At 54.0% G+C, this 26790-nt stretch overlaps 14 protein-coding genes across 14 annotated transcripts; 7 read left to right on the top strand and 7 right to left on the bottom strand.

Moving 5' to 3' along the window:
* Positions 1–807: 807 nt before the first annotated feature.
* On the top strand, positions 808–3166 carry VTN31DRAFT_682 (uncharacterized protein; the record flags this gene model as incomplete). The annotated part of the gene is made up of 5 exons (XM_069407472.1): positions 808–883; positions 935–1088; positions 1140–1428; positions 1476–1907; positions 1958–3166. 5 exons carry the CDS (start codon positions 808–810, stop codon positions 3164–3166), a joined length of 2160 nt encoding a protein of 719 aa, XP_069263538.1.
* A 417-nt stretch (positions 3167–3583) lies between these two features.
* VTN31DRAFT_681 (uncharacterized protein) lies at positions 3584–5302 on the top strand (the record flags this gene model as incomplete). The annotated part of the gene is made up of 5 exons (XM_069407461.1): positions 3584–3884; positions 3984–4353; positions 4418–4788; positions 4853–5195; positions 5251–5302. The coding sequence occupies 5 exons, from the start codon at positions 3584–3586 to the stop codon at positions 5300–5302; spliced, it is 1437 nt and encodes a 478-aa protein (XP_069263537.1).
* An 886-nt stretch (positions 5303–6188) lies between these two features.
* VTN31DRAFT_680 (uncharacterized protein) lies at positions 6189–6833 on the top strand (the record flags this gene model as incomplete). Its single annotated transcript, XM_069407450.1, has 2 exons — positions 6189–6358; positions 6440–6833. 2 exons carry the CDS (start codon positions 6189–6191, stop codon positions 6831–6833), a joined length of 564 nt encoding a protein of 187 aa, XP_069263536.1.
* A 265-nt stretch (positions 6834–7098) lies between these two features.
* Positions 7099–8045, bottom strand: VTN31DRAFT_679 (uncharacterized protein; the record flags this gene model as incomplete). The annotated part of the gene is made up of 4 exons (XM_069407438.1): positions 7099–7419; positions 7468–7728; positions 7784–7949; positions 7999–8045. 4 exons carry the CDS (start codon positions 8043–8045, stop codon positions 7099–7101), a joined length of 795 nt encoding a protein of 264 aa, XP_069263535.1.
* A 247-nt stretch (positions 8046–8292) lies between these two features.
* On the top strand, positions 8293–9873 carry VTN31DRAFT_678 (uncharacterized protein; the record flags this gene model as incomplete). Its single annotated transcript, XM_069407427.1, has 3 exons — positions 8293–8407; positions 8479–9395; positions 9451–9873. 3 exons carry the CDS (start codon positions 8293–8295, stop codon positions 9871–9873), a joined length of 1455 nt encoding a protein of 484 aa, XP_069263534.1.
* A 560-nt stretch (positions 9874–10433) lies between these two features.
* On the bottom strand, positions 10434–11279 carry VTN31DRAFT_677 (uncharacterized protein; the record flags this gene model as incomplete). Its single annotated transcript, XM_069407416.1, has 1 exon — positions 10434–11279. The coding sequence occupies one exon, from the start codon at positions 11277–11279 to the stop codon at positions 10434–10436; it is 846 nt and encodes a 281-aa protein (XP_069263533.1).
* Positions 11280–11843: 564 nt separating this feature from the next.
* Positions 11844–12147, bottom strand: VTN31DRAFT_676 (uncharacterized protein; the record flags this gene model as incomplete). Its single annotated transcript, XM_069407405.1, has 2 exons — positions 11844–12049; positions 12102–12147. 2 exons carry the CDS (start codon positions 12145–12147, stop codon positions 11844–11846), a joined length of 252 nt encoding a protein of 83 aa, XP_069263532.1.
* Positions 12148–13302: 1155 nt separating this feature from the next.
* Positions 13303–14267, bottom strand: VTN31DRAFT_675 (uncharacterized protein; the record flags this gene model as incomplete). Its single annotated transcript, XM_069407394.1, has 2 exons — positions 13303–14159; positions 14222–14267. The coding sequence occupies 2 exons, from the start codon at positions 14265–14267 to the stop codon at positions 13303–13305; spliced, it is 903 nt and encodes a 300-aa protein (XP_069263531.1).
* Positions 14268–14897: 630 nt separating this feature from the next.
* On the top strand, positions 14898–16503 carry VTN31DRAFT_674 (uncharacterized protein; the record flags this gene model as incomplete). Its single annotated transcript, XM_069407383.1, has 3 exons — positions 14898–15000; positions 15058–15371; positions 15421–16503. 3 exons carry the CDS (start codon positions 14898–14900, stop codon positions 16501–16503), a joined length of 1500 nt encoding a protein of 499 aa, XP_069263530.1.
* A 159-nt stretch (positions 16504–16662) lies between these two features.
* On the bottom strand, positions 16663–17739 carry VTN31DRAFT_673 (uncharacterized protein; the record flags this gene model as incomplete). Its single annotated transcript, XM_069407372.1, has 1 exon — positions 16663–17739. One exon carries the CDS (start codon positions 17737–17739, stop codon positions 16663–16665), a length of 1077 nt encoding a protein of 358 aa, XP_069263529.1.
* Positions 17740–18642: 903 nt separating this feature from the next.
* Positions 18643–20517, top strand: VTN31DRAFT_672 (uncharacterized protein; the record flags this gene model as incomplete). Its single annotated transcript, XM_069407361.1, has 5 exons — positions 18643–18773; positions 18822–19630; positions 19692–19749; positions 19795–20020; positions 20080–20517. The coding sequence occupies 5 exons, from the start codon at positions 18643–18645 to the stop codon at positions 20515–20517; spliced, it is 1662 nt and encodes a 553-aa protein (XP_069263528.1).
* Positions 20518–20922: 405 nt separating this feature from the next.
* Positions 20923–21969, bottom strand: VTN31DRAFT_671 (uncharacterized protein; the record flags this gene model as incomplete). Its single annotated transcript, XM_069407350.1, has 1 exon — positions 20923–21969. One exon carries the CDS (start codon positions 21967–21969, stop codon positions 20923–20925), a length of 1047 nt encoding a protein of 348 aa, XP_069263527.1.
* A 393-nt stretch (positions 21970–22362) lies between these two features.
* VTN31DRAFT_670 (uncharacterized protein) lies at positions 22363–22882 on the top strand (the record flags this gene model as incomplete). Its single annotated transcript, XM_069407339.1, has 3 exons — positions 22363–22477; positions 22538–22691; positions 22744–22882. The coding sequence occupies 3 exons, from the start codon at positions 22363–22365 to the stop codon at positions 22880–22882; spliced, it is 408 nt and encodes a 135-aa protein (XP_069263526.1).
* A 123-nt stretch (positions 22883–23005) lies between these two features.
* On the bottom strand, positions 23006–24020 carry VTN31DRAFT_669 (uncharacterized protein; the record flags this gene model as incomplete). Its single annotated transcript, XM_069407327.1, has 9 exons — positions 23006–23041; positions 23097–23150; positions 23198–23248; positions 23303–23571; positions 23619–23688; positions 23739–23757; positions 23814–23837; positions 23888–23946; positions 24000–24020. 9 exons carry the CDS (start codon positions 24018–24020, stop codon positions 23006–23008), a joined length of 603 nt encoding a protein of 200 aa, XP_069263525.1.
* Between the last annotated feature and the right edge of the window lie 2770 nt (positions 24021–26790).

Below are 26790 nucleotides of genomic sequence, written 5' to 3'. Positions count from 1 at the left end.
GGACGCACCCACACAATGAATGGATCTGTAGACTGTAGGATCCTTGCTCAACAACCCGAAAAGTCGCAACAAGGTCGTACTGAGCTGTGCATAAATTGATTCTTTTCCTTCCTCGCTCACCTAGACCTATTGGCTACTCAACGCCCGAATCAACTCCATGTCAATAAAACACGTACGGAGTACTCCGTAGTTGTTTTCACACTTCTTCCAGCCATTGACCTACGCCTCTGGAATAGGAACGGACTGGCCAAGCTTCTGTCTCACCAGACGAAGAAAGAGAGCCTCTTCAACCGTAACATGTCAACCACACTGGTGGGAATCATGTTTTCAAATTAGACGGGGTCAGGTTGAATGCTCTTGCGGAAGTTTGGAGACCAAGCCGTGACCTCTGCTGGGGGTTGTAGTAGAATGGCCTGGTTCAGCAGGAGTCGAGATAATCCATCTCAGTTGCTGCAGTTGCAGTGGCATTATGAGGTCACCGGGTGTTCTGTGAGTACTTTTATATACTCCGTACTCGTATGGTGGAAGCTTTCACTGACTGATCAATCATTATTAAGACATCGTGAATGATTGTTCCTTTGTTTACGATCTCAACGAGCTGAACTGATCAATCACGCTGAAAAATGGCTGCGGCAGTACCCATGGTTGGCGTTGCTCTGATTGGCTGATAACCTATCACCAAGCTTGGCAATCAACAAAGTTAGGGCTAACCCTCTACTGTATGACGTAGCCTGGTATCTCCAGCTCTCCACGTCGTCGATCATTGTTCTTTGCAAATACCAACTCCTCTTCCTTTCATGAGGATCAATGGCCGCAGAATCGCGAGATGCCCAGCAGGGCAATTACAATGTTGACTACGTGATCCGCTATTCCTTCGCAGAAGGTGGAATTCAAAGCCCCCATATCAGTTCAAAAACTGATGGAAAGGCGGTAGATCCTCAGCATGCCACCCAGCAGCTCGATAAGCTTCTCAAGAAGCTCGCTGAGGCCGGCTTCCTAACGGAAGTCCGCCCAGGTGACAAGTCGTCGCTTCTTGTATTTCTTAGGACAACGGAGAAGAGCCTGCAGAGGGCAACGCATACATCGAGGTAGATCGCCAACGTCTCTGGCGTTCAAAAGGCAAGCTGATCAGTTGGCAGAGTCCGCGACTGGCTCCATGGCCTTCGTCACACCCAGCCTGGTGGGGAGTCCTCGCCCGAGCCTCAGACCGACGCTGAGCGACTGCGTGTGATTTATTACATGCTCACGGCGCCCAAGGAGGATGGAGGGGCTGATCTCACACCCAAGCAGGGGAAGTGGAAGTATATTGACTCCATTTTTCCATTGCACGACAATGCCACAAACCAGGCATGGATGAAGGACTGGAGCCAGAAGACCTTTTTGACGCGAGAAGACCTCGATCAAATTCGGAACAAATTTGGTGAAAAGGTAATCACAGGCTCTCCGATGAACAAATAGCAGACTGACGGGAACAGGTTGGCTTTTACTTTGCCTTTCTGCAATCGTATTTTGCTTTCCTGCTGTTCCCGGCTGTCTTTGGTTTCTCCTGCTGGCTTCTTCTGGGTTCGTTTTCTGCAGTGTATGCGATTGTCAATTGCTTTGTGTGCGTTGTGTTCGTCGAATATTGGAAGCGCCAGGAGGTGGAGTTTGGTATTCGATGGCAGGTCAGAGGTGTCTCTGTCCTGTTTACCAAGAATCGAGACTTTAAGCCAGAGAAGGAGGTTCGGGACGAAGTAACCGGCGAGGTCAAAAAGGTGTTTTCGTGGAAGAAGCGCCTCCTGCGTCAGTCGTTGCAGATTCCATTTGCTCTTGTCGCGGCCGGCCTTCTCGGCGCGATTATTGCAACCTGCTTTGCGATTGAGATTTTCATCTCCGAGGTGTACAACGGACCACTGAAGAGCTATCTGGTAAGTTTCATGGATCATTGGGTCGGTGTGGATGCTCATGCTTGGCTTAGGTCTTTATCCCTACGGTTCTACTGTCCTCGCTTCTGCCTACTATCAGTGCACTTCTGACCAACATCGCGACTCGGCTCACCGTGTTTGAAAACCATGAAACCAGGGAAGCGTACGATATTGCCCTGGTTCAAAAGATGTTGGTCCTCAATTTTATCACATCGTATCTGCCCGTATTCTTGACGGCGTTTGTCTATGTTCCCTTTGCCAACGTGATTGTTCCGTACTTGGATGTCTTCCGCGTGACGGTCCGTCCGTTCGTGTCTCCGGAAGATGAGAAGATTATCGATCACGCCGACTTCCGCATCAACCCTGCGCGCCTCAAAAAACAAGTCATCTATTTTACTGTCACTGCCCAGATTGTCAATTTCGCCATGGAGGCGATTGTACCGTTCATCTTGCGCCATGTGTTACGAAAATACAAGGCTTATACGGAAGAAAACTCCAAGAACGACAAGTCAGCCGTGGCGTACAACGACGCCGAGGACGAGGTCGAATTTCTAACCCGCGTGCGGAACGAGGCGGATCTGCCAGAGTACGACGTTACGGCTGACCTGCGTGAGATGGTCATTCAATTTGGTTATCTGTCTCTGTTCTCGCCCATCTGGCCGTTGGTGCCGGTCTCGTTCCTGATCAACAATTGGATCGAGCTTCGATCCGACTTCTTCAAGATCTGCAAGGAATGCAAGCGGCCGGTGCCGGAACGGGCGGACACGATCGGCCCCTGGTTGGACATGCTGGGTCTGCTGGCCTGGCTGGGCAGCATCACGAGCTCGGCCCTGATCTATATGTTCCGGAACAACGAGCAAGTGAGTGATCAGGACGAGCCCACCGTGCAGCTCAGCGGCTGGGCGCTGCTCCTAACTGTCTTTTTCGCGGAGCACATCTACCTTGCCGTGCGCTACGCGGTAGAAGCGACTATGGCAAAGATCGAGACGCCCAGTATGCGGAAAGAGCGGGCAGAGAAGTACTTGCTGCGCAAGAACTATTATCTCAGTGTACAGTCCAATGGCTTTGCAGAAGATCGTGATTCCGGTCAGGAGGAAGAGATCACGCGTGCGTCGCTGGAGCAGGATGCCCGCGACCGCTCACTTTCCCGCACAAGTGATTCTGACCGGTTTTGGGGCCGGCAGAAGAGCTGGAGAGAGGCATCGCAGATTGGAGCAAGCATTATATCATCCTATCAGCAGGAAAGCAAGAAAGAGCGGTAGTTTCTCTATAGCGAGTGCGTGTCTGAGCTTCCGGAGCGGCATCTATGTAGTAGAAATCGATGGATATATATCAATCTGGCTGTAAAATCATCTCTTCTTACCGGTATTGGTAGTCGGAATATCCCACCGCATCCCCAACTTTGCCTCGAAATGGACTTGCAAAGAAAAACACTTGCAAATCTTACTGGCTACCTATGGGACAAGTACGGAATGACGTATGAGCCCTAACTAGTGGCATGGAAATGACTTCATCATCCCTTCCCAACCACGAATCAATGCTCGATATCAGCGGCAAGGGTTACGTCGAATTGATGATATAAACAAAGGGCAACCCTTATGGCTCAAAACGGACTTGGAAAGTGTTCAAAAACGGCCCAACAAAGAGAAACTCTTTTAACCTGAGGAACATAAATTAAAATGCCCAGCAACCCTGTGACGGAAAAGTCGAGAAACCTCATCGTTGTCTCTAACCGATTGCCATTATCGATCAAACCGCGCGGCGATGGATCGTACGAGTCGAGTATATCGAGCGGTGGGCTGGTCACCTCGTTGTCGGGGCTTACCAAAACAACCCCCTTCCGATGGTTTGGATGGCCGGGGCTCAATCCAGCCAAATCCGAGGAGAAGAATGAGATCCGACGGAGTCTGGGGGAACACAATGCCATACCCGTCTTCTTGGACGAGAAGCTCGCCCACGAGCACTATAATGGGTTCTCAAGTAACTATCCCCCTTTTTCCTTTTTTTTTTTTTTTTTTTTTTTTTTTTTTTTCCACGCGATTCCTAGGGTTGGATGCTAAACATACTTGGTTCTTCAAGATGCCATCCTCTGGCCCATCCTCCATTATCAATCCGGGGTAACTTTTAGCGAAGAGTCATGGCAAGCCTACTGCAAGGTCAACGAGATCTTTGCAGACACCATTGCCGAGGCCGCTGGGGAGAACGATCTGATATGGGTGCATGACTACCATCTCATGCTGTTGCCGCGGATGCTACGCGAACGCTTGATGCGCATGGGCAAGGCGGCGTCGATTGGGTTCTCGCTGCACACGCCGTTCCCGGCGGCGCAGGCGCTTCGGGCGTTGCCGACGGAGAAGGAGATTCTCGAGGGCATGTTGGCTAGCACGTTGATTGGGTTCCACACAGAAGATTATCGGCAGAACTTTGTGTCGAGCTGTCAACAGGCGCTGTATGAATATCCCATTGGATCGTGGAGAAGAAAGCCTTTTTTTTTTTGCTGACAAGGAACAAAGAGGCGCGCAGGCACAAGACAGCACCGTACTGTTCAAAGATCGCCTCGTCAAAACGGCCTGCTTCACGGTCGGCATCGACCCCCAGAAATTCGACGAGACGATCAGCAAGCCCGAGGTTGGAAAACGCATCGACGAACTCACCGAACACTACAAGGGCAAGAAGGTGGTTCTAGGTGTCGACCGGCTCGACTACATCAAGGGCCTTGTGCACAAGTTACATGGTTTCGAGGAGTTCCTCCAGCAGTATCCTGAATGGATTGGCAAGATTGTGCTCATCCAGGTCGCCGTGCCGAGTCGCGAGGATGTCAAGGAGTATCAGGAGCTCGAGACGGAGATATCGTGCTGCGTGGGGAAGATCAATGGGAAATACAGTACGCTTTTTCTCTCCCCAACCCTATGCGTAGGGAGTTGCAACGCTCACACAATCATGAACAGGCACAGCAGAGTACACGCCCATCGTCTACCTTCATCACTCCGTCCCCTTCCCGGAGCTTTGCGCGCTCTACAGCGTCGCCGACGTCTGTCTCTTGACCTCGACGCGAGACGGCATGAACCTAGTTGCCTTTGAGTATGTCGCCTGCCAGGACGACCGAGCGGGTGTGCTTGTTCTGTCGGAGTTCGCGGGGGCATCAGCATTCATGGCGCCCTCGACGGTCCAGTTCCATCCGGCCAATATGAAGGAGATGTCTGAGGCTTTGCTTCGGGCGTTGAACATGCCCGCGGAGGAACGGAAGGAGAGGCAGAAGCAGCTTCGGGCGTTTATTGATGCGAATACAAGGTAAGTTACTACATCCCAGATTTGCATCCATGGCGCAGCGAGCTGATCGAGGCAGTGCCAAATGGGGATCGACGTTTGTGGAGGAGTTGAGCAAGCGGGCGAGGTAAAGGGTTTATGGCTATACTAGTATCATGTTTTGCATTCTTTTGCATAGTAGTAGTCAAGCTGGTGTATGAACAGCTATCTGTAATTGAATCATGTCTCAACCCGACGCTGCAGAGTTCTACATACTGTACTACTCGTATGGTGGTTAACCCTAGTCTTCACCCTACAGCACTTACTAGGTAGGCCTACTACGGAGTACTTAGCTAGCCTGTTAGATGGTGAAGGAACTAGAAGACCCTCGCTCGTGCGATGAACAAATCACACGATACTAGTGGTTACCCGAGCTCTCGAGTCTTCTAGCATCCCCTGTCCTGAATTCTACCACGAGGACGATATTCCCGTCATTACTCGTTCCGATCTTCCGAAGATCAGCTGGACTTGGGGGTTCCCACGGGGTCCTGAGTGGAGTCACCGGAAAGAGCCTCGGCTAACCTAATCGGGTTAGTCTGATTACTAACCTCTTCCTCAATCCGCAAGCAACATGACTCAGGTGACATCATCGCGAGCCCTAAGAATCCCTGAAGCCCTGAGCTTTGTTTTTGTCCAAACATCGAGCCTGCCTGTCCTTGGAACAAGAGAGGTCCCTGTTCACGTAGAACCCCGGCATCTGAATCAAGTACCCTATGATGACCAATAAAGAGTAGGACTGCGCCACATTCAAACAGCCTTTTACTTCCGACTATCGACAGCACTGTAAAGTACAATCTCTCCTAGATCCATCCCATGAAACATTCGAGTCAGTCTGATCCGCCGTGACTCAGACTCAACTCAACCTCACATCATCGGATCCTCATAAGAACAGCCAAACCTTCTTCTCTAGACCATACTACTGTACTATCCTAAAGCCCGATCTTCATCCCGTGAACACGCAGCCTGGGGTTCTTCACCATGGCGGACCTCCGCGACCTCCGCGACCTCCGCAGCACCGCCCTAGACACAAAACGCCTTCACGACCACAAGGCCAAATGGGCATACGGCGTCCGCGATGAGACAGTACTCACTTGGTATGGCCAGCCAAAACCCGTCACGTATCGGAACCGGCCAAGTCGGGTTGAAAGGCAAGTTGATGCCTTGTCACCTCTCACCTTCTATCTATTCTGGTCCACTGACAAATGGTTCGTTTTTCCTCTACATGACAGGCCGAGACCCTTTAAGCGTGATATCGAGGCCCAGAAGAAAGCAGACTACACGAAATTTCGCCGGCGTTTTGCGGATGATGTGAACGAGGTTCTTCGCGTCGATCCCTTCGCCGAGGAGCCTTCGAGTCCTCATCCATTCGACACTGACGCGTCTGATGTCGTCTATTATGATGATGATGATGGCGAAGCACGTCTTCGCGATATCACGGGTAATATAGTCCTTGCGGCTGCGGTTGCGCGAGCAGAGGAGAAGTACGAGACGAAGTTGACCGAGAAACTGTTGAAGGAGTACGAGTTAGTGGGTAAGGAGGAAGGGGAAGTGCGGGATGGAGAGTCGTCTTCGGGCGTGGACGAGAGCGACTATGAGGTTGTTGATCACGCTGAATTGTCGTAACTCGTCTTGACGTGTTGCTGGTATTCTTGATGGTGTTGTTATGGCATTTTTGGGGGAGTGGGATACCCGGAGTTCCGGATGGGCTTGGTTTTCCCCAAAGACTGGGGCATTTCTGATGAAGGGGTTCGGGTTTGATTGTAATGCTTAGCATTATGTGCATGAATGCTTAGCAGCACAGATGTAATACCCAGCGTAATCACTGTTACAACATCATAGCCAGGCCTCTAGTCGAACGCGTTCCCGTCAACGTGCAACTTGTAAAGCATTACATCTTCTGCCACACACTAATCATATCCATGCTTTTGCCTATCTCATGCGACCTCTCCGGCTTGACGCGCAACACCCTCTTAAACTCCGCGTTCTCCGCCGGCGGCGGTTCCTCGTCATTGTACTCTCGGGGCAAGCCATCACCCCCGCGGGCCAAAAGTTCCCAGTACACTCCCCTCAGACCCCACGGTGGCCCGGCCTCCCGAGGATCCTTCCACAGAGGAAACTCGAGACAGACGAGCAGTCCATCAGGTTGGAGAAGTTCGGACATGCGTCTCGTCCAGTCTCTCCGCATGGCCGGCAGTAGGGCGCAGAGAAACTGACCTTCTATCAGCAAGGCTTTCCCAGGAGAATTGCGAAGACGTACCGTGTAGTCGTAGATCAGATCAAATCGTTGTGTTTGTTCTTCCCAGTCTTTTGAGAAAAAGTCCGCACGGATGAATTCAACCTTGCCCGGTGATATTGAGGGCTTTCGCCCTGAGAGAGGGAAGTTGCTAGCCGATGGAGTACGCAGCTGGGATTCTGCATACTCCTTTGCCGTGGCTACGGCTTTCTCGGAGACATCCAGTCCGTAGGCATCATAGCCATGTAGTGCAAGCACGACCGGATCGTATCCCGACCCGCAACCCTATGATCCTACAATCAACAACTGAAATTACTCGAGGGAAGTACCTAAAGCATACCGGAACAAGAGCTTTTTTCCTGCTCCCATCAGGCTTCACTGGATTGAATAGATCGTCTCGGGCAGCAAGCAGATCAACCAGTGCCGGCGAGGGGGTTCCCCGATCCCATGGGGTACGACCTTCGTCCCATAGCTCGGACCAGGCGGCACCCTGCTCGTGGGCCGGTCTTCTAACTTAGTCGATTTTCATGACTTTTAACAGAATGTACGACTTACCGAGTAAAGTGCTCAGAGAGCTGCGGCGGAGGATCGCTGTCTGCCATGGTGGTGACGTTGAGAGCATGAGTTCATCCGAGGCTCAAGATCAGGCAATACTGTAGTAAGAATAGTAGTACTCCGTATTAGGTTGTTAGGGCTGGCCATTCCACGCTAACCTGGATTAGGAAGGTATTGGATACAGTAGGCTTGGCGCTGTTGCATTGTTTACACCCCCCTCCAGCATGGAGAAAAACAATCTCTTCTTCAAGACAACAATCTGGACAGCAGAGTTCCCTATCAACATCAGCCGCCATGGGGACCCGCACGGCGGAGAGTCCCATGGACTTTGAATGGCAGACTCGGGCTCCCGGGGATGTCACCTCGCCATTCTACCAGCTGAGCATGCAGCATGAATCTGACAAAAATCGTAGGTTGTCCAGAGCAACAGCAGAAAGACTACTCCAAAACTACGAGATACTGACGCATTGCACAATAAAGGCCCGCAAAGCATATTCGACTCGCCGACCAAGTTCAAAACCCCGTCGCAGCCCTCTCTCTTCCAGAAGCTCTCCCCGTCTAAAATCTCGTCGCCGTCTCGCAATGATGCTCCCATGTTTGGCAAGCCTGCCTTCACCACTCCGCGGAAGATGGACATAGACTTTTCGTCCGGAGCGGAGAACATGTCGTCGCCGGAGACCGCCGATAACGAGGAAACCCCCGAGCCGCCGCGCAAGCGGGAGAAGCGCAATTCCCTTTGGAACCTGTATGGGCGATTCGCACCGAGCCCCGGAAGAGGCGAGATCCCGCGCCCGGGGCACCCGCCGGATACGCATGCGCGCCGGATCCAGAAGCGACGGCGCCGAGACCGTGAAATCGACCGGCATCTGAGGATGGAGCTGGATAGCGACTACGACAGTGACCGGCCCAGCAGCAGCGAGTGGCGCTTCTCGCGCAAGCCGAGGCTAAAGAAGCGAGAACAGTCGCAGGAGCAAGCACCACCGCAGCAGCAGCCACCGCCCTCCCCATGGTCGCTGTCCAGTATCCTCGGCGCGATTGAGGCGCATCCCAATGTGCCGCGCATTCTGTCCTACTGGACGCAGTACTTTGTGAACACGCTCATCTTCATGTTGTTCACGTACGTGGTCTGGTCGTTTTTCGCCACGCTTCGCGCGGACATCTCGGCGGGGACCAAGATGAAGTATGACCAGATTGAGCGGAAGCGGAACGAGTGCGCGACGAACTATGTTGCGAACAAATGCGGAGCCGACGAGCGGCTACCGGCTCTGCAGCAAGCGTGCAAAGAGTGGGCGGAATGCATGAGCATGGATACGAGCGTGGCGCGGACTCTCGTTGGGGCAGAGACCATCGGCGAGGTTTATACCGCGTTTACAAACAGCATCAGCTACAAGGGTTTCGTAGGTGGCCAATTCATTTCGGAGATTGCTTTTTCAAGTCTAACTGTGCGAGCAGGCCTTTTTTCTTTTGACCATCTGTACAATCACCTTCGCCAACAACTACGCCTTCCGATCATTCCGCGATCAACTCGAGCATCAATTTCAACACGTCCATGCTCAACCCCAACACTCCCATCGTCCCGATCAGTCCCAACCTCAACACCAACAGCAATCCTCGCAGCCACAACAACCGCAACCATTCCAGCAAACAATCTACAATCCGCTCCCTGATATCCCGCCGCGCACCCCTTCCCGCCGCGACCACGAGCATGACGAGGATCATGACGATGAAGACGATGAGAAGCCGCAGAAGCTTCTTCTCGAGAACGACAGTGCAGCTCACATACACCCCTTTGTGACAGGGCGATCGAAGGAGAGGGAGGAGCATTTGCGGCGGACCCCGAGTAGTCCGTTGAAGCGGGGGAGGCGGTATTATTGATCCTTCGTTTCCTTTGGTTGTCTTTCGTGTTGTGTATTATATCCTTGTTTGAGCCATTGTTTGGGTATTTGGGATACTTTTGTGGTTGGGCATTTGGGAGTTGAGTACAGAAGCATTTAAGTTCTCGTTTGGTTCTCGGTAGATTGGGTGCGTTTCTGTTTCTGGCCGTTGATATACAGTAGTATAATCAATCAGCATGAGACCAGCGTCAGCAGGAAAAGCGACTGGCCAGGGAAGTCTGTAGGGATGAGCTTGAAGGACAAAGAACGTTTACTTTTGCTTCTTTCCCCAACGGCGTTGTGCATAGAGTACTAGGTAGATCCCTCTTTATCACGGACTCGATGCTACGCTTTTAGAGCCATGTACAAAGCTCCGTTCTTGAATATTCTTGAATTCGTACCGATTGGCCAAAAGGAGGTATGGTCAGATACCGTAACCCAACTCCAAACTCCCGCCATCCCTGCATCCGGGTATATAAATCAATCCACAGAAAGAAACAAAACTAAGCAGGATTAACAAAAAGGAAAAAAAAAAAAAAGCAATTAAACTGATTCCTGCTTCTACATGGGCGGAATATTCACGTCGCAGTCCTCCTCCCCGCCGCTATCCACAACCCTCCCAACAACACACTTCATCTTCTCCAACAACGGGTCAAATCCCGGGGGAAACTTATGATGAGTCTGCGCCAGATGCACCATGAACATATCCAGGGTGCCAAAAGCCGGGGTATCGGTCCGAAACATTGCGCAGCAAAAGATGCAGCCAAAGGGGCCCCTTCGGCCGGAATCTTCTTCGTCGCCGTCGTGTTGGTGGTCGGCGGCGGCGGGGCGCGACCGCGCGATGTGGCTTTTGGCGAGAAACGCCCATCGATATCCGATGCCCGTCATGGCGTGGACGTGCCACGATGGGTCACAGGTCCAGGACGGGCGCCGGCCCTCGACGCCGTACACGCGACCCGAGTAGGCGCATTTGTCGCATTTCCAGTACGGGCGATCGCGAAAGTACCCCGTGGGGCGCGTGACGAGGCTGAAGACCTTGTTCATGTTGGGCACGCCGTATTGCTGCAGTTTCCAGGCGCCTTTGCAGAAGCCGAGGTACTTGTTCTCGGGGGCGGGGAGGTGCAGCTGCGTGAAGCGTACGGGCGGAACGGGTGGGGACCGCTGGCGGGATCGGTAGGAAGAAGTAGTGGAGGAAACCGACCTGGTACGCGGCAAGTCGAGGCGGATTCCCGGGTGAGGTTCGAATTGGGCATCGTCGTCGGTTCCGGAGCTGACAAGAGAGAAGCTGGAATGTCTGCGCTCTTCGGACCGGCCAGTGGCAGTCGAGTCTTGCCGAATTACAGGCTGTTGAGAAGCCGGGGAAGATGCTGCAGGCTGAGCCACGGTCACTGTCGCGCTGCTCGACATGGAAATTTGACTACCCGGATAAACATGGTTGTTTTCGTGGCCGGGAACGCGCGATACGGGGAATTCCTGGGAAGAGGGAGAGGATAGCGATGGGGTACGCGGGTCGACGTCGACGCGGCTTCCCGGGTGAGGTTCGCGATTGGTATCGTCACCAGTCCCGAAATCATTGCTGACATTGACAAAAGATGAACCAGCAGTATGTCGGCTCTCTTCGGACTGCCTGGTGGTGGTGGAGCCCTGTCTAGTCAATGGCTGTCCAAGAGCTTGGAGTGACGCTCCAGGAAGTTCTGCCCTCGGTGAGCCTGTCACGCTCCCACTCAACGGAGAAATTCCATTGGAAGAATTAAGGGCCAGTCGCCGATGGAGTTGGCACAGAGCCTCCGTTGCGTCGACCCGACCACTGTCTAAAGCAATCTGGAGCTCTTCCACATTCGGCTCTACATGGTCAAAGAGTGCGCTGCTCTGCAGCTTCTTCAGAAGAGTCCTCTGAAAATTGATGATGATGTCCTTGAGCTGCTCGCGGGCGATATGATCGCCCTCGGCGTAGACCTGGGGACATTGCAGTTAGCAACTCGATGATCCCGCCCCAGCGCGCACCTGGAGGGGCTGGGGGTAGAGCACCTCTCCAAACCGCCTGTAGTCAGCTTCATACAGGGTTCTGAGGAGCGTTGACCCGAGGTATAGTGATGCCTCTAGAGCCTCAAAGCGCGCTTCGTCACTCTTTCTGACGTGACGGAGAAGTTTTGCGCTATCTGCGAGGACATCGACAACTGGATCCGGTCAGCTCGGCAACTCGATCATGAATGACAAGAAAGTACTCACTTGCTGAAACACACGATGCCACAGACAGGACTCCCGTTGTCGACATTGAGCGACTAGCCGCCTTGGCAGTTTGGTTTCAGTACAGTACACAGGCAAGAGGGAAGATGAAGGAGCAAAAAAAAGAGGTTCTCAAGGAGTTGCAATCGTTAAATCTTTGCAAAAAGCCGTCTTAACGCAGAACCATGCGCAGCCTCACATGTCCATCGACCATTGCAGTCACAAAGTCGAGGATTCATCAAGCACGCTGCACCCGATAGTGCCCATTCCGGACACATCTAATGATCCCTGCAACTACTAGCACTGCGGCAAATCAGATTGATCCAGTTTACCGATCGCTCGGGTTGATCGATGCAGGTATTCAGGGGATTCGACTTTTGTCCAGCAGTGTTGTCTCAGCCTTGCGTGTCGGTGAGGAAAATTGATCAATCTCGGAGGGGAGCAGAGAGTAGTAACTATAATATTCCGGCTGCAAAATGGGTTGAAGGGCGACTCAAGCTAGTGGTAGATTGGAGCTTGGGCAGTGCCTCGTGTTCACCATTCGCACCCTTTTCCGATGAGGCCATAGCTTTGGCACCTCGGCATGAGGAGCATACTGCAAGGCTGTTCGCCCGGCCAGTGTGACTGTGACTCGGAGGGACATTATTTGGCGATAGCTCGGGTTGAGCCGCCGCCGCTGCTCCGCTGATAAGCTGAAAGTGATCAGTCTATCAGATAACGTACAAGATAACAGAATCAGGCTAACTTCTTTAGGAAATATATCTGACTAATCACACAAGGCACTTCCTCGATTGCATGATGCACCTCATCGGCAAGATGAGTTCATCAAGACATGAACGCTTCGCGTAAAGCGGCTGGTAAATTTGCTGGCATCAAGGATACATAGCCTACTGTTCGAACGGATATTGCTGGTCAGGTAGAACACCTCCCGTGTCTAGTACTGACTAGGTAAATGTTGGTCGAGCTTTGAGATCCGATACTACTGCTTAGCGAAATGAACTCAATTCCACGAATACCTACAAGACAAAAGCCCATGTCCCAAGAAGATGCTGTAGATACACACCCATTCACCTAAACGCCAGACAACCAGCCTCAAACCGACTCAGCCGACCCATCGCCCAAAAGGAATCATCGTATCTGTCATCAATTCATGCAGAGAATCGGATAAAAGTCCAGATGCGAAAAAGGGAGGAGATCAGAGAAGTTAGCAACATGGCCTCCTCTGTTTCCCCGGCCGCAGTGGGGCCTCAATCTCCTCGGACGCCACCAACGACGGCGGAAACCCCAGCCAACTCCGCCGCTTATCCAAGCCGACGCGGAAGCTGCTGCGGCCGTCCATGCCCTCCGGCTCCGAGCTAGCATCACCCCGTTGCTGGGTCGCCTGGGACGATGAGTCCCCCGTGAGCTGCTTGTTGCGCTGCTCGACGAGCTTCCGGGCGATCACGCGGAAGACCTCCTCGACGCCTTCGCCGTCCTTGGCGGAGATCTCGTGGCAGCAGTCCCAGCCAATGTCCTGGCCCCAGAACACACTGCTGCGCTTGCTGTCCGGGCCTTGGAAATGCGTTCCGGCACCGCCGCTGGCACTGCCGCTGCTCCCACTAACCGTGCTCCCGAAACCCGCGGACGGGGGAGGGGTCGACGCCTGGCTCGGGTACAGCTGCTCGGCGACATAGGCGATTGTGCGCTCAAACGGGACCTTGCGGCGCGACGGGTCCAGCGCGACGATGTCGGATTTGGTCCCCACGACGTGGATGACCATCGGGCGGTCCTCGCCGACATTGTTCTGCAGCTCCTTCAACCACCCGGTCATCTCCCGAAAGCTGTTTTCATCGGTGATGTCGTAGCATAGGAGGCAGGCGCTGGCGCCGCGGTAGTAGAGTCGCGATATGCTCCGGAAGCGTTCCTGACCCGCGGTGTCCCAAATCTGCAGCCGGACGAGGGTATCGGAGGTGGTGTCGAGCACGCGCTTGGTCACGAAGGACGCACCGACGGTGGAGGTCGTGGTGGCCGGGTCGAAGGTGTTTTGGACATAGCGTTTGACCAGGGAAGTTTTGCCTACTCCTATTCAATCTCCGTTAATCCCAGTGAAATCAATTTATCGCTATCGTAAATGGTTTCTATACCTTGTGCGCCTAACAGGACGATTTTCGCTTCCAGTGACGAGCTCATTCTGCCTCTTGTGGAGTGGGGGGTTTACGGTGGCAACGGAAGAACACGACCGAGGCCCAGCTCGGAGATGGCCAAGAGCATACCAGCAAGGGCTCCGAGTTGGGAGATTAGTAGTAGATAAGAGCTCTCGAAACTTTATAGTACAGATGCGGCTCGAAACGATGCAGAGTCAAGATGAAAGAGAATCGAGTCACGTTCACGGATCATCTGGGCGGAACCGTGACTGTGCCCCATGGCGGGAAGAAAGCTGGATATCATCGGGAACAGTGAAGCTTGTTCGAGGATCTTCTATTCTGTGCGCAATCTTGACATGCAATAATAATAATCTACAAACTCGTACCTTTAGTAGTTGTTCCGATTTACTGCTGAATCCCGACGGATCTATCGGATATAGAAAATTTGTATGTAGGCCATGGGAAGGAGATTCGAGTTCATCGTATCCGTACAGTATCCTACGCAAAAACCCCAGATTTCGCCTTCGCAAGTCGGCCGAGAGTACCACGGCCTCCCCGCCGTTGGACCGACAATCCGGACAAGCAATCCCCCGAGACGCAGCATAAGATTGCCCGGTTCCCCTCCGATGAGATCCTCAATCGACTTTGTATTGATCCCTCGACCGCTCTGTCCACCATGGCCAAACTTACCGGCGCCGAGGTCGCGCGACACAACACCAAGGACTCGTGCTGGGTGATTGTTCACGGCAAGGCCTATGATGTAACGGAATTCCTACCAGGTATCTAGAATTTCAGCAGGAACTTTGATCTGGACAGCGAAGCTGATATATGCGCAGAACACCCCGGAGGTCAACAGATCATTCTCAAGTACGCCGGCAAGGATGCGACCGAGGAATTCGACCCTATTCATCCCCCAGACACCCTGGACAAGTACCTGGACAAGTCCAAACACCTCGGCGAGGTGGACATGTCGACGGTCGAGTATGAGGAAAAGGTCAAGGACCCGGCCGAGATTGAGCGGGAGGAGCGCATCAAGCGCATGCCACCGCTGTCCCAATGCTACAATCTCTTGGACTTTGAGGCCGTGGCGCGCCAGGTCATGAAGAAGACGGCGTGGGCCTATTACTCGAGTGGTGCCGATGATGAAATTGTATGATGCCCTTTGCCGGTGGCGTTTACAGCAAGCTAACGGCCCGTAGACAATGCGCGAAAACCACAGCGCCTTCCACAAGATCTGGTTCCGGCCACGGGTGCTAGTCGACGTGGAAAAGGTGGACTTCTCCACCACCATGCTGGGCACCAAGGTCGCCGCCCCCTTCTACGTCACGGCGACGGCGCTGGGCAAACTGGGCCACCCCGAAGGGGAAGTGGTGCTGACCAAGGCCGCGTACAAGCACAACGTGATCCAGATGATTCCGACGCTGGCGTCGTGCTCCTTCGACGAGATCGTGGACGCCCGACAGGGTGACCAGGTGCAATGGTTGCAACTCTACGTCAACAAGGACCGGGAGATCACGAAGCGGATCGTGCAACACGCAGAGAAGCGCGGGTGCAAGGGCCTGTTCATCACGGTGGACGCGCCGCAACTGGGCCGCCGCGAGAAGGACATGCGTGTCAAGTTCTCGGACACGGGCGCCAGCGTGCAGCAGTCAACGGGTGGCAGCGCCGTGGATCGCAGCCAGGGCGCCGCCCGCGCCATCTCGTCCTTCATCGACCCGAGCCTCTCGTGGAAGGACATCCCATGGTTCCGCAGCATCACCAAGATGCCCATCCTGCTCAAAGGCGTGCAGTGCGTCGAAGATGTGCTGCGCGCCATCGAGGTTGGCGTCGACGGCGTCGTGCTGTCCAACCACGGCGGCCGCCAGCTCGACACCGCGCCATCGGGGATCGAGATCCTCGCCGAGGTGATGCCTGTCCTGCGCGAGCGCAACTGGCAGGACAAGATTGAGATCTACATTGACGGCGGAATCCGTCGCGCCACGGACATCATCAAGGCGCTGTGCCTCGGTGCAAAGGGTGTCGGCATTGGCCGCCCCTTCCTCTACGCCATGTCCGCCTACGGCCTCGACGGCGTTGACCGCGCGATGCAGCTGCTCAAGGACGAGATGGAGATGAACATGCGCTTGATTGGCGCGACCTCCGTCAAGGATCTGCATCCTGGTCTGCTTGATCTGCGGGGGCTTCAATCCGGGCATCACGCGGTGGTGCCGGGGGATACATTGAGCCTGAACGTGTATGACCCGCTGCAGTCGCCTCGCTTTAACGAGAAGGCGAAGCTATAACCTTTGTATGTATGTACTTTACGATACCGTATATAAGTATTTAGACCGAATATGTCCTACCCGTCTTCGTTTCCTGTCGTTCGGTCATGCATTGTGACTCGACATCCTAAATACAAGATTAGGTCTATCTTCCGAGTATCATCATCATCATCATCATCATCAAATGATAAACACCTGCGGTGGATTACGCAGCTCGCCTGAACTTCGATACATACAAGCCGCGTTGACCATCCACCCGCTCCCACGGTACGATCCCCCCCAGACGCGGGCCCAGATAACCCCAACAACCCCGTAGAACACCACGCGCACGGCATCAATCCAGCTGCGCGGGCTGATCAGATCCTGAAACGCCCCTAGCCAGACGGGGCCCCCGCGCCGCGACGCACGCAGACAAAGCCGCTCCCACGCCTTCTGCGCCTCGTCCCAAAACACAGGCTCGGAGCCGTAGGCTGCATGGACATGGCCAAAGATATGCAAGACGGGACGCACTCGCCACACCTCTGACAGCAAGAAGGGGCACCCCACGCCAAAGTTCGGTCCGAGATCACGATGCGCAAACGGCGGCGTGTGGGTCACCAGCACATCTGTCTCAATGGGAATTGTGCCAGACCATGCGTCTTGCTCGGGTGGATATGTGAACGCATGCTCCGGCCCCAGCGGCATCGCTTCGGGAATCTGGGGTGCGCCGTAGATGTTGAGCGTGCGTGATGACTCTCCTGGCCCGGAGCCGGGAAAGGTCAGCGAGACCGAGGAATGCTGCAGGTAGTGAACGTCATCTCCCCAATCAATGCGCCCCAAGCCCGGGTCGTCATCAAGGGTGACGGATCGTATGGAGGCTGTTGATGCCGAGACAGTGCCTAGCGAGTGATCATGGTCCCGGTCCTCCTCGCGCCGCGAGCGCACGTCAAAGTAACTGTCGTGGTTGCCCGAGACAACTACTTTATAGCGGTGTGGCAGACTCTTGAGCCAGTCGACGGTGCTCTGGATCTCGCGCACGCTGCCGTCGTTGGACAGGTCGCCAGCGTGTACCAGCAGGTCCCCATCGGGCACGTCCTGCCATCGCAGAGTATGAGTGTCGGATATACATACCACGCGGATGGATGTCCGGTGTGGCGGGGGCGTATGAGGAGTTCCCCGAAGGCGGAGCAGGAGGATATGGATGGGATGGATGAAGTACGTGAGCGGTGACCGCAGTAATCGGTCCAACAGCGGACGCTCTTCGTAGGGGTTGACCATGGCGGGTCTTGACTATGGCTTAAGAGCGAAGATCGTACTGTACGGAAGACTTTGGCATTGTCAACTGTGGGCGGGATAGTCTCCCAATCCGCCGCCCTTCTGGCATCCGTTGGGAAACAGCACACTGCAGAACATCACCAGACGAGGCTCTTGGGATTGTGAGGGGGTGCCTAATACTCCACTGTGATTGGCGGGGCCGAGGAAGGACTAAAACGCTGACTAAGCACTGCCTCATTGCTGACTCAGCCAGGTGGCAGGCACGTGCTTGGTGCCGCCCCGGCCGTCTTTTGGAACTCGCGGATCGAAGAGCTGACGGACGATTCTGTCCATTTCATCGATCCGATCGGTCATTCCGCAAGCTAACCGCAAGTCGACCTTCTGGATGAACGCTGCGGGTTGAATGGGCCCGGAAGCAGTCATCTTTTGCAGGGTTCTGACACGATCTGCACTCTGAACTCTGGGAAGACTGCATTGGCCAGGGAAAAACGTCCACCATCCCGAGTCCGGTCGCTCCCGCTTGCTGACGCTGGCGGAGGCTTGGAGGTCCTGATTGATGGTTTCAGCAACCCAAGCGTCAGGGTCTTAGTCGCTTGGTGTTTCCTCGTGGTGCAGCGGTTGAATTCCCTGAGCGGGCTGCATTTGGTCTTCGAGCCCCTCATTGCGCTGCCGTTCGCACAACCCGCCGAATCTACCTAGTCTCTAGACTATCGAGCTCGATCTAGACGTCACCTGGCAACCATCCTGGCCATCGATATCAGCAGCATCCTTATACTCTCCTGCTAACAATTCATATTCTTCCCAATCCCATCCCCACGCAGCTTCTCCAAACCCCCCGTTTCCCGGCTCTCCGGGAGTTGAAGGGGACCGGAACTGAGAAAGTCGTCAGTCAATCAAGGAAGACCAATGGCGAACGTCGCGCCACCGACCGCCAACGGCAATGGCGGGAAGAAGAGGAGAAAGGGCGATCTGAAGCCCATCGTCACGGGTGAGGGGTTCTCGCTGGCCGAGTCGAGCGGGAGCTCGTTAAATCCAGGGTATGTTCTGGCGAGGCTCGCATCCATGGTCATGACCTGACTCTTTAGGGCGTCGGTCGCATCCCCGCTTTCGCATCAGAAACCCGTGTACGACTCTCCATCACGATCTCTGTCGTCATCATCTGAGGATGATCTAGAAGCAGCCGCGGATGAGGAAGACTCTGAAGATTACTGCAAGGGCGGATACCATCCGGTGCAGATTGGGGAGACCTACAATAATGGTCGCTACGTGGTCATCCGCAAGTTGGGCTGGGGCCACTTCTCGACGGTGTGGCTGTCGCGCGACACCGTCACCGGGAAACATGTAGCATTAAAAGTTGTGCGATCCGCGGCTCATTACACCGAGACCGCCATCGACGAGATCAAGCTGCTCAACCGAATCGTCCAAGCCAAGCCGGACCATCCCGGTCGCAAGCACGTCGTGAGCTTGCTGGACTCCTTCGAGCACAAAGGCCCAAATGGCGTGCATGTCTGTATGGTATTTGAAGTCCTAGGAGAGAATCTGTTGGGCCTGATCAAGCGATGGAACCATCGCGGCATTCCAATGCCGCTGGTAAAGCAGATCACGAAGCAAGTGTTGCTGGGACTGGACTATTTACATCGGGAATGCGGCATCATCCACACCGACCTTAAGCCTGAGAACGTCCTGATTGAGGTCGGCGATGTTGAGCAGATCGTCAAGACCTACGTCAAGGAAGAGCCCAAAAAGGAAGAGAAGGATAACCGCAACGGTCGCCGACGACGGCGCACGCTAATCACCGGCAGTCAGCCACTGCCGAGTCCCCTGAATGCCAGCTTCGGACACTCAGATAAATATGGATCGCACAATAGCTTAAACCATATGCTGAACGATGGAGGTAGGTCCGGTAGCCATTCATTAAGCGATCCAGCTAACGCGGGTGGGTTTCTCACATCTAGGAGGCAAGGATTCGCTGAATGTTCCGGAGGAAGAGAGGCAGCAGCGGGAAAAGACGGCGTATGTTTCGCACGGAGAAGGGGAAGCCAAGGCTGATGTTCGCAGGGATCTCCTTGAGCGGGAAGTGTCCGGAATTTCGCTCGACAAAAAGACCGAGCCTCAGAAGCAACAAACCGACATAATTTCGGTCAAGATCGCTGACCTCGGAAATGCCTGCTGGGTTGGGCATCACTTTACCAACGATATTCAGACACGGCAATATCGATCGCCGGAGGTGATTTTGGGGGCGAAATGGGGGGCCAGTACCGACGTATGGAGTATGGCGTGCATGGTAAGAGGGGGAGCGAATGCAGCCGATTCGAAACGGGGGCCGCTGACGCCTACTCGCAGGTCTTTGAACTGATCACTGGCGATTACCTGTTTGACCCGCAGTCCGGCACTAAATACGGGAAAGACGACGATCACATTGCCCAGATCATCGAATTACTGGGTCACTTTCCTCGTTCTCTCTGTTTGTCCGGCAAATGGTCGCAAGAAATCTTCAACCGCAAAGGCGAGCTCCGAAATATCCATCGGCTGCGACATTGGGCGCTGCCGGACGTGCTGCGGGAGAAATACCACTTTTCTGTCGAGGAGAGCAAGCAGATCAGCGACTTTTTGCTGCCGATGCTGCATCTGGTCCCGGAGGAACGGGCCAATGCCGGCGGTATGGCCAGTCATGAGTGGCTCAAGGATACGCCGGGTATGGATGGAATTGACCTGGGGATTCCGCCGGGGTCTCGGGGCGAAGGCATCGAAGGCTGGGCGTGTGAGGTCAAACGGAGGTGATCTAATGAATCTTGTGCCTGTTTTGTTGCCCTCTGCTCGAAATGGATGGATTTGTTGCGTGGTTGACAAGCTTCTATGTTGATCGGACTTCGTTTATGATGACCGGGAGCTATGTCGATGCGGCCTGCCTATGATTTAAGACGGCAATGACGACATTTACACAGTGGTTTCGAGTCTTGTCTGGTTGGACTTTGAGTTACATTCATTTGATTCAGGTATGGTTTGGTGTTGGTGACTCTCTAGTCTTGAATTCTAGGCGTATACGAGACATGATAGAATGTTTGACAGTGAACATGATGCTATATCGCTCGCAATGCCGTACATACTGTATATACATACCCAACCAGCCATAACGCCGTAACACCGCCCATGTATACCCATGACATGACAGCAAGAGGAAACAAATCATTCATCCATCTGCCACGCATACTCCAACGCGCTCGACCGCTCCTTTCGCACCCTCGCCTGAAACCATTCCTTCTCAAACCCATTCGACCGATCGACGCCATCCCAGCGATGCCCAGGCCTGATCCCATACCGATTCGGCGGATAAGGACCCTGATACAGCGGCTTCCCCGTCGCACTCTTCCCGGGTCCACTCTTATTTGTCAAGAACTGCGCCGCAGGATCATTCCACCGCTGCCGTGCGCGGAGTTCCGCGTTCAGCTCCTCGTCCTCGATTGTGCGAGACAGCGGCATCGTCTTCGCCGCCGCGAGTTCCGCCCGTCGCTCTTCGCGCTCCCGGCGTTGGACATCGCCCATGAGAGCCTCCTTCTCGCGCTCGGCTTTGGCCTTCGCTTCCTCGGCGGCGCGGCGCGCTTCGGCGCGTTTCATGGCGACATTGATGATGCGGCCGGAGGCGTCGCGGTAGATGGTCTCTTGCGTTGCGGCCGAGCCTTGTTGTTGCTGTTTCTGGAAGGCCTCAACCTCGGCGCGCCGTCGTCGTTCTTGCGCGGCCATCAGCGCGGCGGTCTGCTCGGCAGTCTGGAGGCCTGCGCGGGCGCCGGATTCCATCCGCGGCGTCCCGTCATCGACATCATCCTCGATACCTTCCACGACGGGCGCATTCTCCGCCTCGTCTGCATCCCGTTGTGCGGCGCGCTCTGCCTCGGCAGACGCCAGAACCGCATCCGCCTCGTCCTTGCCGGCGTCCTTGCCAGGCTGCACTACCTTCCAGTTTGACTTCTTCGTCTTGCGGAACTCGGCACTGCGGTGCGTCGTGTCGAGCACATACGGCGCGTTTTCATCAGGGTTTTCCTCGTCAAAGTCCTTGACGCTGGTGCGGAGTGAAGGGGGGTCATCGTCTGCGATGATGAGGCCGCTGGGTTGGTCGCTAGATTCCTGCTGTTTGGTCTTTTTGCGCTTCTTTTTGGGGCGGCTGGTTTGGCCGGGCGGAGCGGGGTCGGCGGTGAGGTAGTTTTTGGCGAGGTAGTCTGCTAATGAGGAGGACATGGTGTGTGGTGTTGTTTTGTTGGTGGAAGTTGGGAGTAGGAAGCTTGGTGATAGTAATCACTGCGGTTGCTTTGAATCGGCTTCGTCGAGGCGCGAAGTTCGAGTTTCGGGAACCGTGCCAATCACTTCCAATTCCTGCCATCAATCAGTCATTCTTTTTTGCTGGGATTTGAATAGTAATGATTCGGCTAGTTCGAGCTAAGGTTGATTGGAAGTTTGAAACTTTGCTAGATCGACCAGCTTCTTGTTCTCTCTTCTCTACCTAGTCAGTACCTTCATCACCGGTCTTGTATCCACGCCCCTATGGGCGGCCGACTACGACACCTCCAACCATGTCCTAATCCTCACCATACTTACGACCTATCTCGGGAAAGAGAAAAGGCAAAAGAAAAGATGCCCCGAACAGAAGAAGTCGAATGGTGGTACGCTGCCGTTTACAGCGCCGTCCAGCAGATCCCTTTTGGAAGGGTCACGACCTACGGCCACATCGCCGAACTCCTAGGCCATCGTACGTACTAGAATCACAATTCCAGGGATAGAAAGCTCATACTAGAACCCATGTTTGTAGCGCGGCGAGCGAGACAAGTAGGCATCTGTTTGAAGCATCTACCTTCTCGTCCTCCTGCGTCCGCCGGGGACGGTGAAGGTGAAGGGGAGGCGTATCATGCGGATAATGTACCATGGCAACGAGTGATTAATTCTAAGGGGATGATTTCACATCGGTAGGCTCCTACAGGAATGGCTATGCTGGGGGCTCGGGCTGACTCGTGGTAGTGGTCCTGGCAGCGCGGCAAGGCAGGCGGAGAGGCTACGCGAGGAAGGGGTCACGGTGAACGAGGATGCAATGGGCGAGTTTTACATTGATCTCAAGACATATGGATGGTTTCCGGAGGAGTTACCGGAGGAGCCTTAGGGATATGACGAGGACACGGTGTCGTTGAATAATAGACCAAGATCAAAATACAAACCCAGCATTAGCGATATCAGGAACAGATCTAACGAACATGACAGAAACCACAGAACGTCATGAAGTCATTTACATGATGATGCAACAACTGTTCTGTTTCTTGGCCTGCAACATGACATGTCAGGAACTCTCCCGAAAGAAAGTCGCACTAGAGACATACCTGCGTGTAGAACATCTTGCTTTGTGCCGACAAACCATCGCTTTTTGCAACCAGCTATACCCAGTCAGGACAGCACTTTCAGCAAAAGAGGAGGAACTCACCGAGTCGATCTTCTCACCTCGCTCCAGGACACTTTCAATCGTCTTATGCAGCTGTTCTTCCTTAGCAAGCTCCCCCCCATCGCAAAGAACGCGGCTCGAACGTACCACAATCTTCGTCTCGTCCAGCTCCCGTTGGATCTTCATGATGCTATCTGCCTGGCTTGGGTCCTGATACTTGACAATGTAGTCCTTGAGCTGCGGTAGCGGGCACGAGTTCGGCTTGATGTTGGGGTCCGAGTATGCCGTCCGCGGGTATTTGGACACGAACTCGTCCACGATCTTGCCGAGGAGTTGATGGGCTACCAGCTGCGGGTAATCCGCATCCGCAACGATGATCGCGGCGATACCCTCCGTGCGGCCAAGAGCATGAAACGCTATGGCGATCAGCACCGCCTCTGCAGAGCGTACTGTTTACACTCACTGTATGATTTCTCCTCTATACTCTGTCGCTGGCCGGGTTTCGTTCGTTCGGCGACGGTTTTACAAAAGAGCTGTCCGCACATTAGCGTCGGTGCGTCGAGGGAAGGGACAGGAGACGTGCCATCATGAATTCATTGTAACTAATATCATCAGCTCCTATTTCCTGGAAACAGCACTCAGACGACATATAACTCACTTTTCCCGCGTAAACCTCGAGAAACTGCCTGCGATTAGCCATTGGTCTCCCTATGGCAGCGTCGTTAACGGTACCTGCTCAGGTCCCTCTCCCCTGTAAGTTCCACCGCCGGTGCGGTGTCATTCCGCAGAACCTGTGAAACTGTTAATCCCAAGAGTTATCGCACACTAAAGCGAGATCCCGTACCCCCATGTAGAAGATCTTCATGATGGCGATGTGGATGCGAAGCGGACGTCGTTAAGTCAGAGTTCAGTACTCCCTTGAGAGACCGATTACTTCGTCACGCGAGTCAAAACACTGCCGGTAAGTAGTTGTGAGTGACACTCTCAGAGCTTGAGGAGGTCTCCTCGCCAGTAGTACGTATTGCCGTCGCCTCCTCCGCTCTTTGGACGATTATTACGCCGAGCTTAGCTTTGGCCGCTTGGACGGGACTCGCTGGACCCGTCCCGCCAGCGGGTCCACCATTCAAACACCTCTTGCTTATCTGGGGTGTCATTCGGTCATGCAAACCCTAACGCTTTGCCCTAATTGATCGCTGGATTTGGCTATGTAAGTACTCTCTCTTCTCTCTCAGAAACGAAGTCTGCTGCCTGATAAATATCTCACCTGGAAATCGAGACCAAATCGCGAGTTAACAGTCCGCAAGACACGCACGCTGTCAGTAAAAAATGGCGGACATCTCGACGCAGTCGCAATGGATGGAGCAGCTTGCTTCCATGAAGAAAGCTATCGCAGACTTGAACCTGCACGACCGGACAAATCAAATAGCGACGGACACAGATCTCGAAGCCGAGGACGAATACTCGTACTCTTCCGCCACGGTCGACGATATCTGGGACGTGATCAGCTCCGATGAGGAAAGCGAGAATGACTTCGATGATATCAACGGGGTGCCCCTCCCGCCGGAGCATACGGGGGGTTTCGATTATGGCTGGCTGGTATCAAAGTGTGAGAAACTGGCATCAACAAAGCCCGGGATGACTGGTGAAGAGCTGGCGCAGCAGATTACAGATGTATTGGCGATGGACAGCAGCGATGATGAGCTACAGATGGTACTGGCAGAAGTTGTCGGGTTTGAGGACCTCGACTTTGTCATCGAGCTCATCGCACACAGGAGGGAGATTCTATCGTCAAAGATATCGAAGACGCAGAAACAACCAGATGGGCTAACAGGCCCTCGATTGTTGACAAGAGCTGAGCGTGAGCAACTTCTTCGCCAGCAAGATTATGAGCATAAACACGCGCCCTTGGCTCCCGCTCAGACCCGGGAAGAACTCAGGTATCCGCACGTGTACAAGATTTATGACTCCCGCAACACTCTGGCTGTAGGGGGTAAAAAGTACGGCTTGCCAGTAGGCAGCAAGCAAATTGAAGAACAGAGATACACGGAAGTCATGGTTCCGGCAACACGCGGTGTCTCCCCCGTTGGTCCGAACCAGAAGCTTGTGCAGATCTCATCTTTGGACGGTCTATGTCGAGGCACGTTCAAAGGCTACAAAACATTGAATCGCATGCAAAGTCTGCTATACGATGTTGCATACAAAACTAGCGAGAATATGTTGATTTGTGCACCGACCGGTGCCGGTAAGACTGACGCGGCCATGCTGACGATCCTGAATGCCATATCCAAAAACGTCACACCTAACCCCCATGAGGATCCTACCGCAACGGAGTTCACTGTCCAGCTTAATGATTTCAAGATCGTCTATGTCGCACCGATGAAGGCTCTGGCAGCAGAAGTGACCGAGAAGCTAGGCAAACGACTAGCCTGGCTCGGTATACAGGTCCGTGAATTGACTGGTGATATGCAGCTAACCAAACGAGAAATCGTGGAGACGCAAATCATCGTAACCACACCTGAGAAATGGGACGTGGTCACCCGAAAGAGCACGGGCGATACTGAGCTGGTCCAAAAAGTCCGTCTCCTGATCATCGACGAAGTCCACATGCTGCATGATGAGCGTGGTGCGGTCATCGAGTCACTGGTTGCGCGAACCGAGCGACAAGTGGAAAGCACCCAGTCGATGATTCGAATCATTGGTCTCTCTGCCACGCTTCCAAACTACACCGATGTTGCGGACTTTCTCAAGGTTAACCGGATGGCCGGCATGTTCTTCTTCGACGCTTCGTTCCGCCCTGTGCCTCTGGAACAGCACTTCATAGGCGTCAAGGGCAAGCCCAACTCGAAGCAGTCGCGCGAAAATCTCGATATCGTGACCTTCGAAAAGGTCAGAGAGATGTTGGAGCAAGGCCATCAGGTCATGGTCTTTGTTCATTCGAGAAAGGATACGGTGCTCACGGCACGTACTTTCAAACAAATGGCGGCAGAGCAAGGATGTGAAGATTTATTCCTCGCTCAGGACCATCCAGGCTACAGCCAAGCCGTCAAGGACTTGAAAATTGCGCGTGCTCGGGAGCTTCGTGATCTCTTTATTGCGGGCTTTGGAACCCATCATGCGGGTCTCACGAGATCAGACCGAAACCTTATGGAGCGGCTGTTTTCCCAGGGCCTCATCAAAGTCCTGTGCTGCACTGCAACATTAGCATGGGGCGTCAACCTCCCCGCTGCAGCAGTTATCATCAAGGGAACACAGTTGTACAGCCCTCAAGAGGGTAAATTCGTCGATCTCGGCATCCTAGATGTTCTTCAGATCTTTGGACGTGCCGGTCGTCCCCAGTTCCAGGATACGGGTATCGGGTTTATCTGCACCACACATGACAAGCTGCATCATTACATCTCTGCTGTGACCTCGCAACAGCCGATTGAGTCTCGGTTCTCCGAGAAGCTGGTCGATAACTTGAACGCGGAGATCAGCCTTGGCACCGTCACCACCGTCTCCGAAGGAGTGCAATGGCTGGGCTACTCGTACCTGTTTGTGCGGATGAAGCGGGAGCCTCGAAACTACGGGATTGAATGGGCTGAGATTCGTGATGACCCGATGCTCGTGCAGCGACGCCGCAAATTGATCATTGATGC

Source organism: Thermomyces dupontii (genome assembly GCF_041956625.1).
Source record: "Thermomyces dupontii strain NRRL 2155 unplaced genomic scaffold VTN31scaffold_1, whole genome shotgun sequence".
Classification (NCBI taxonomy): domain Eukaryota; kingdom Fungi; phylum Ascomycota; class Eurotiomycetes; order Eurotiales; family Trichocomaceae; genus Thermomyces; species Thermomyces dupontii.
Note: the sequence above shows the minus strand (reverse complement) of the source record. Positions and strands in the feature narration are given on the sequence as shown.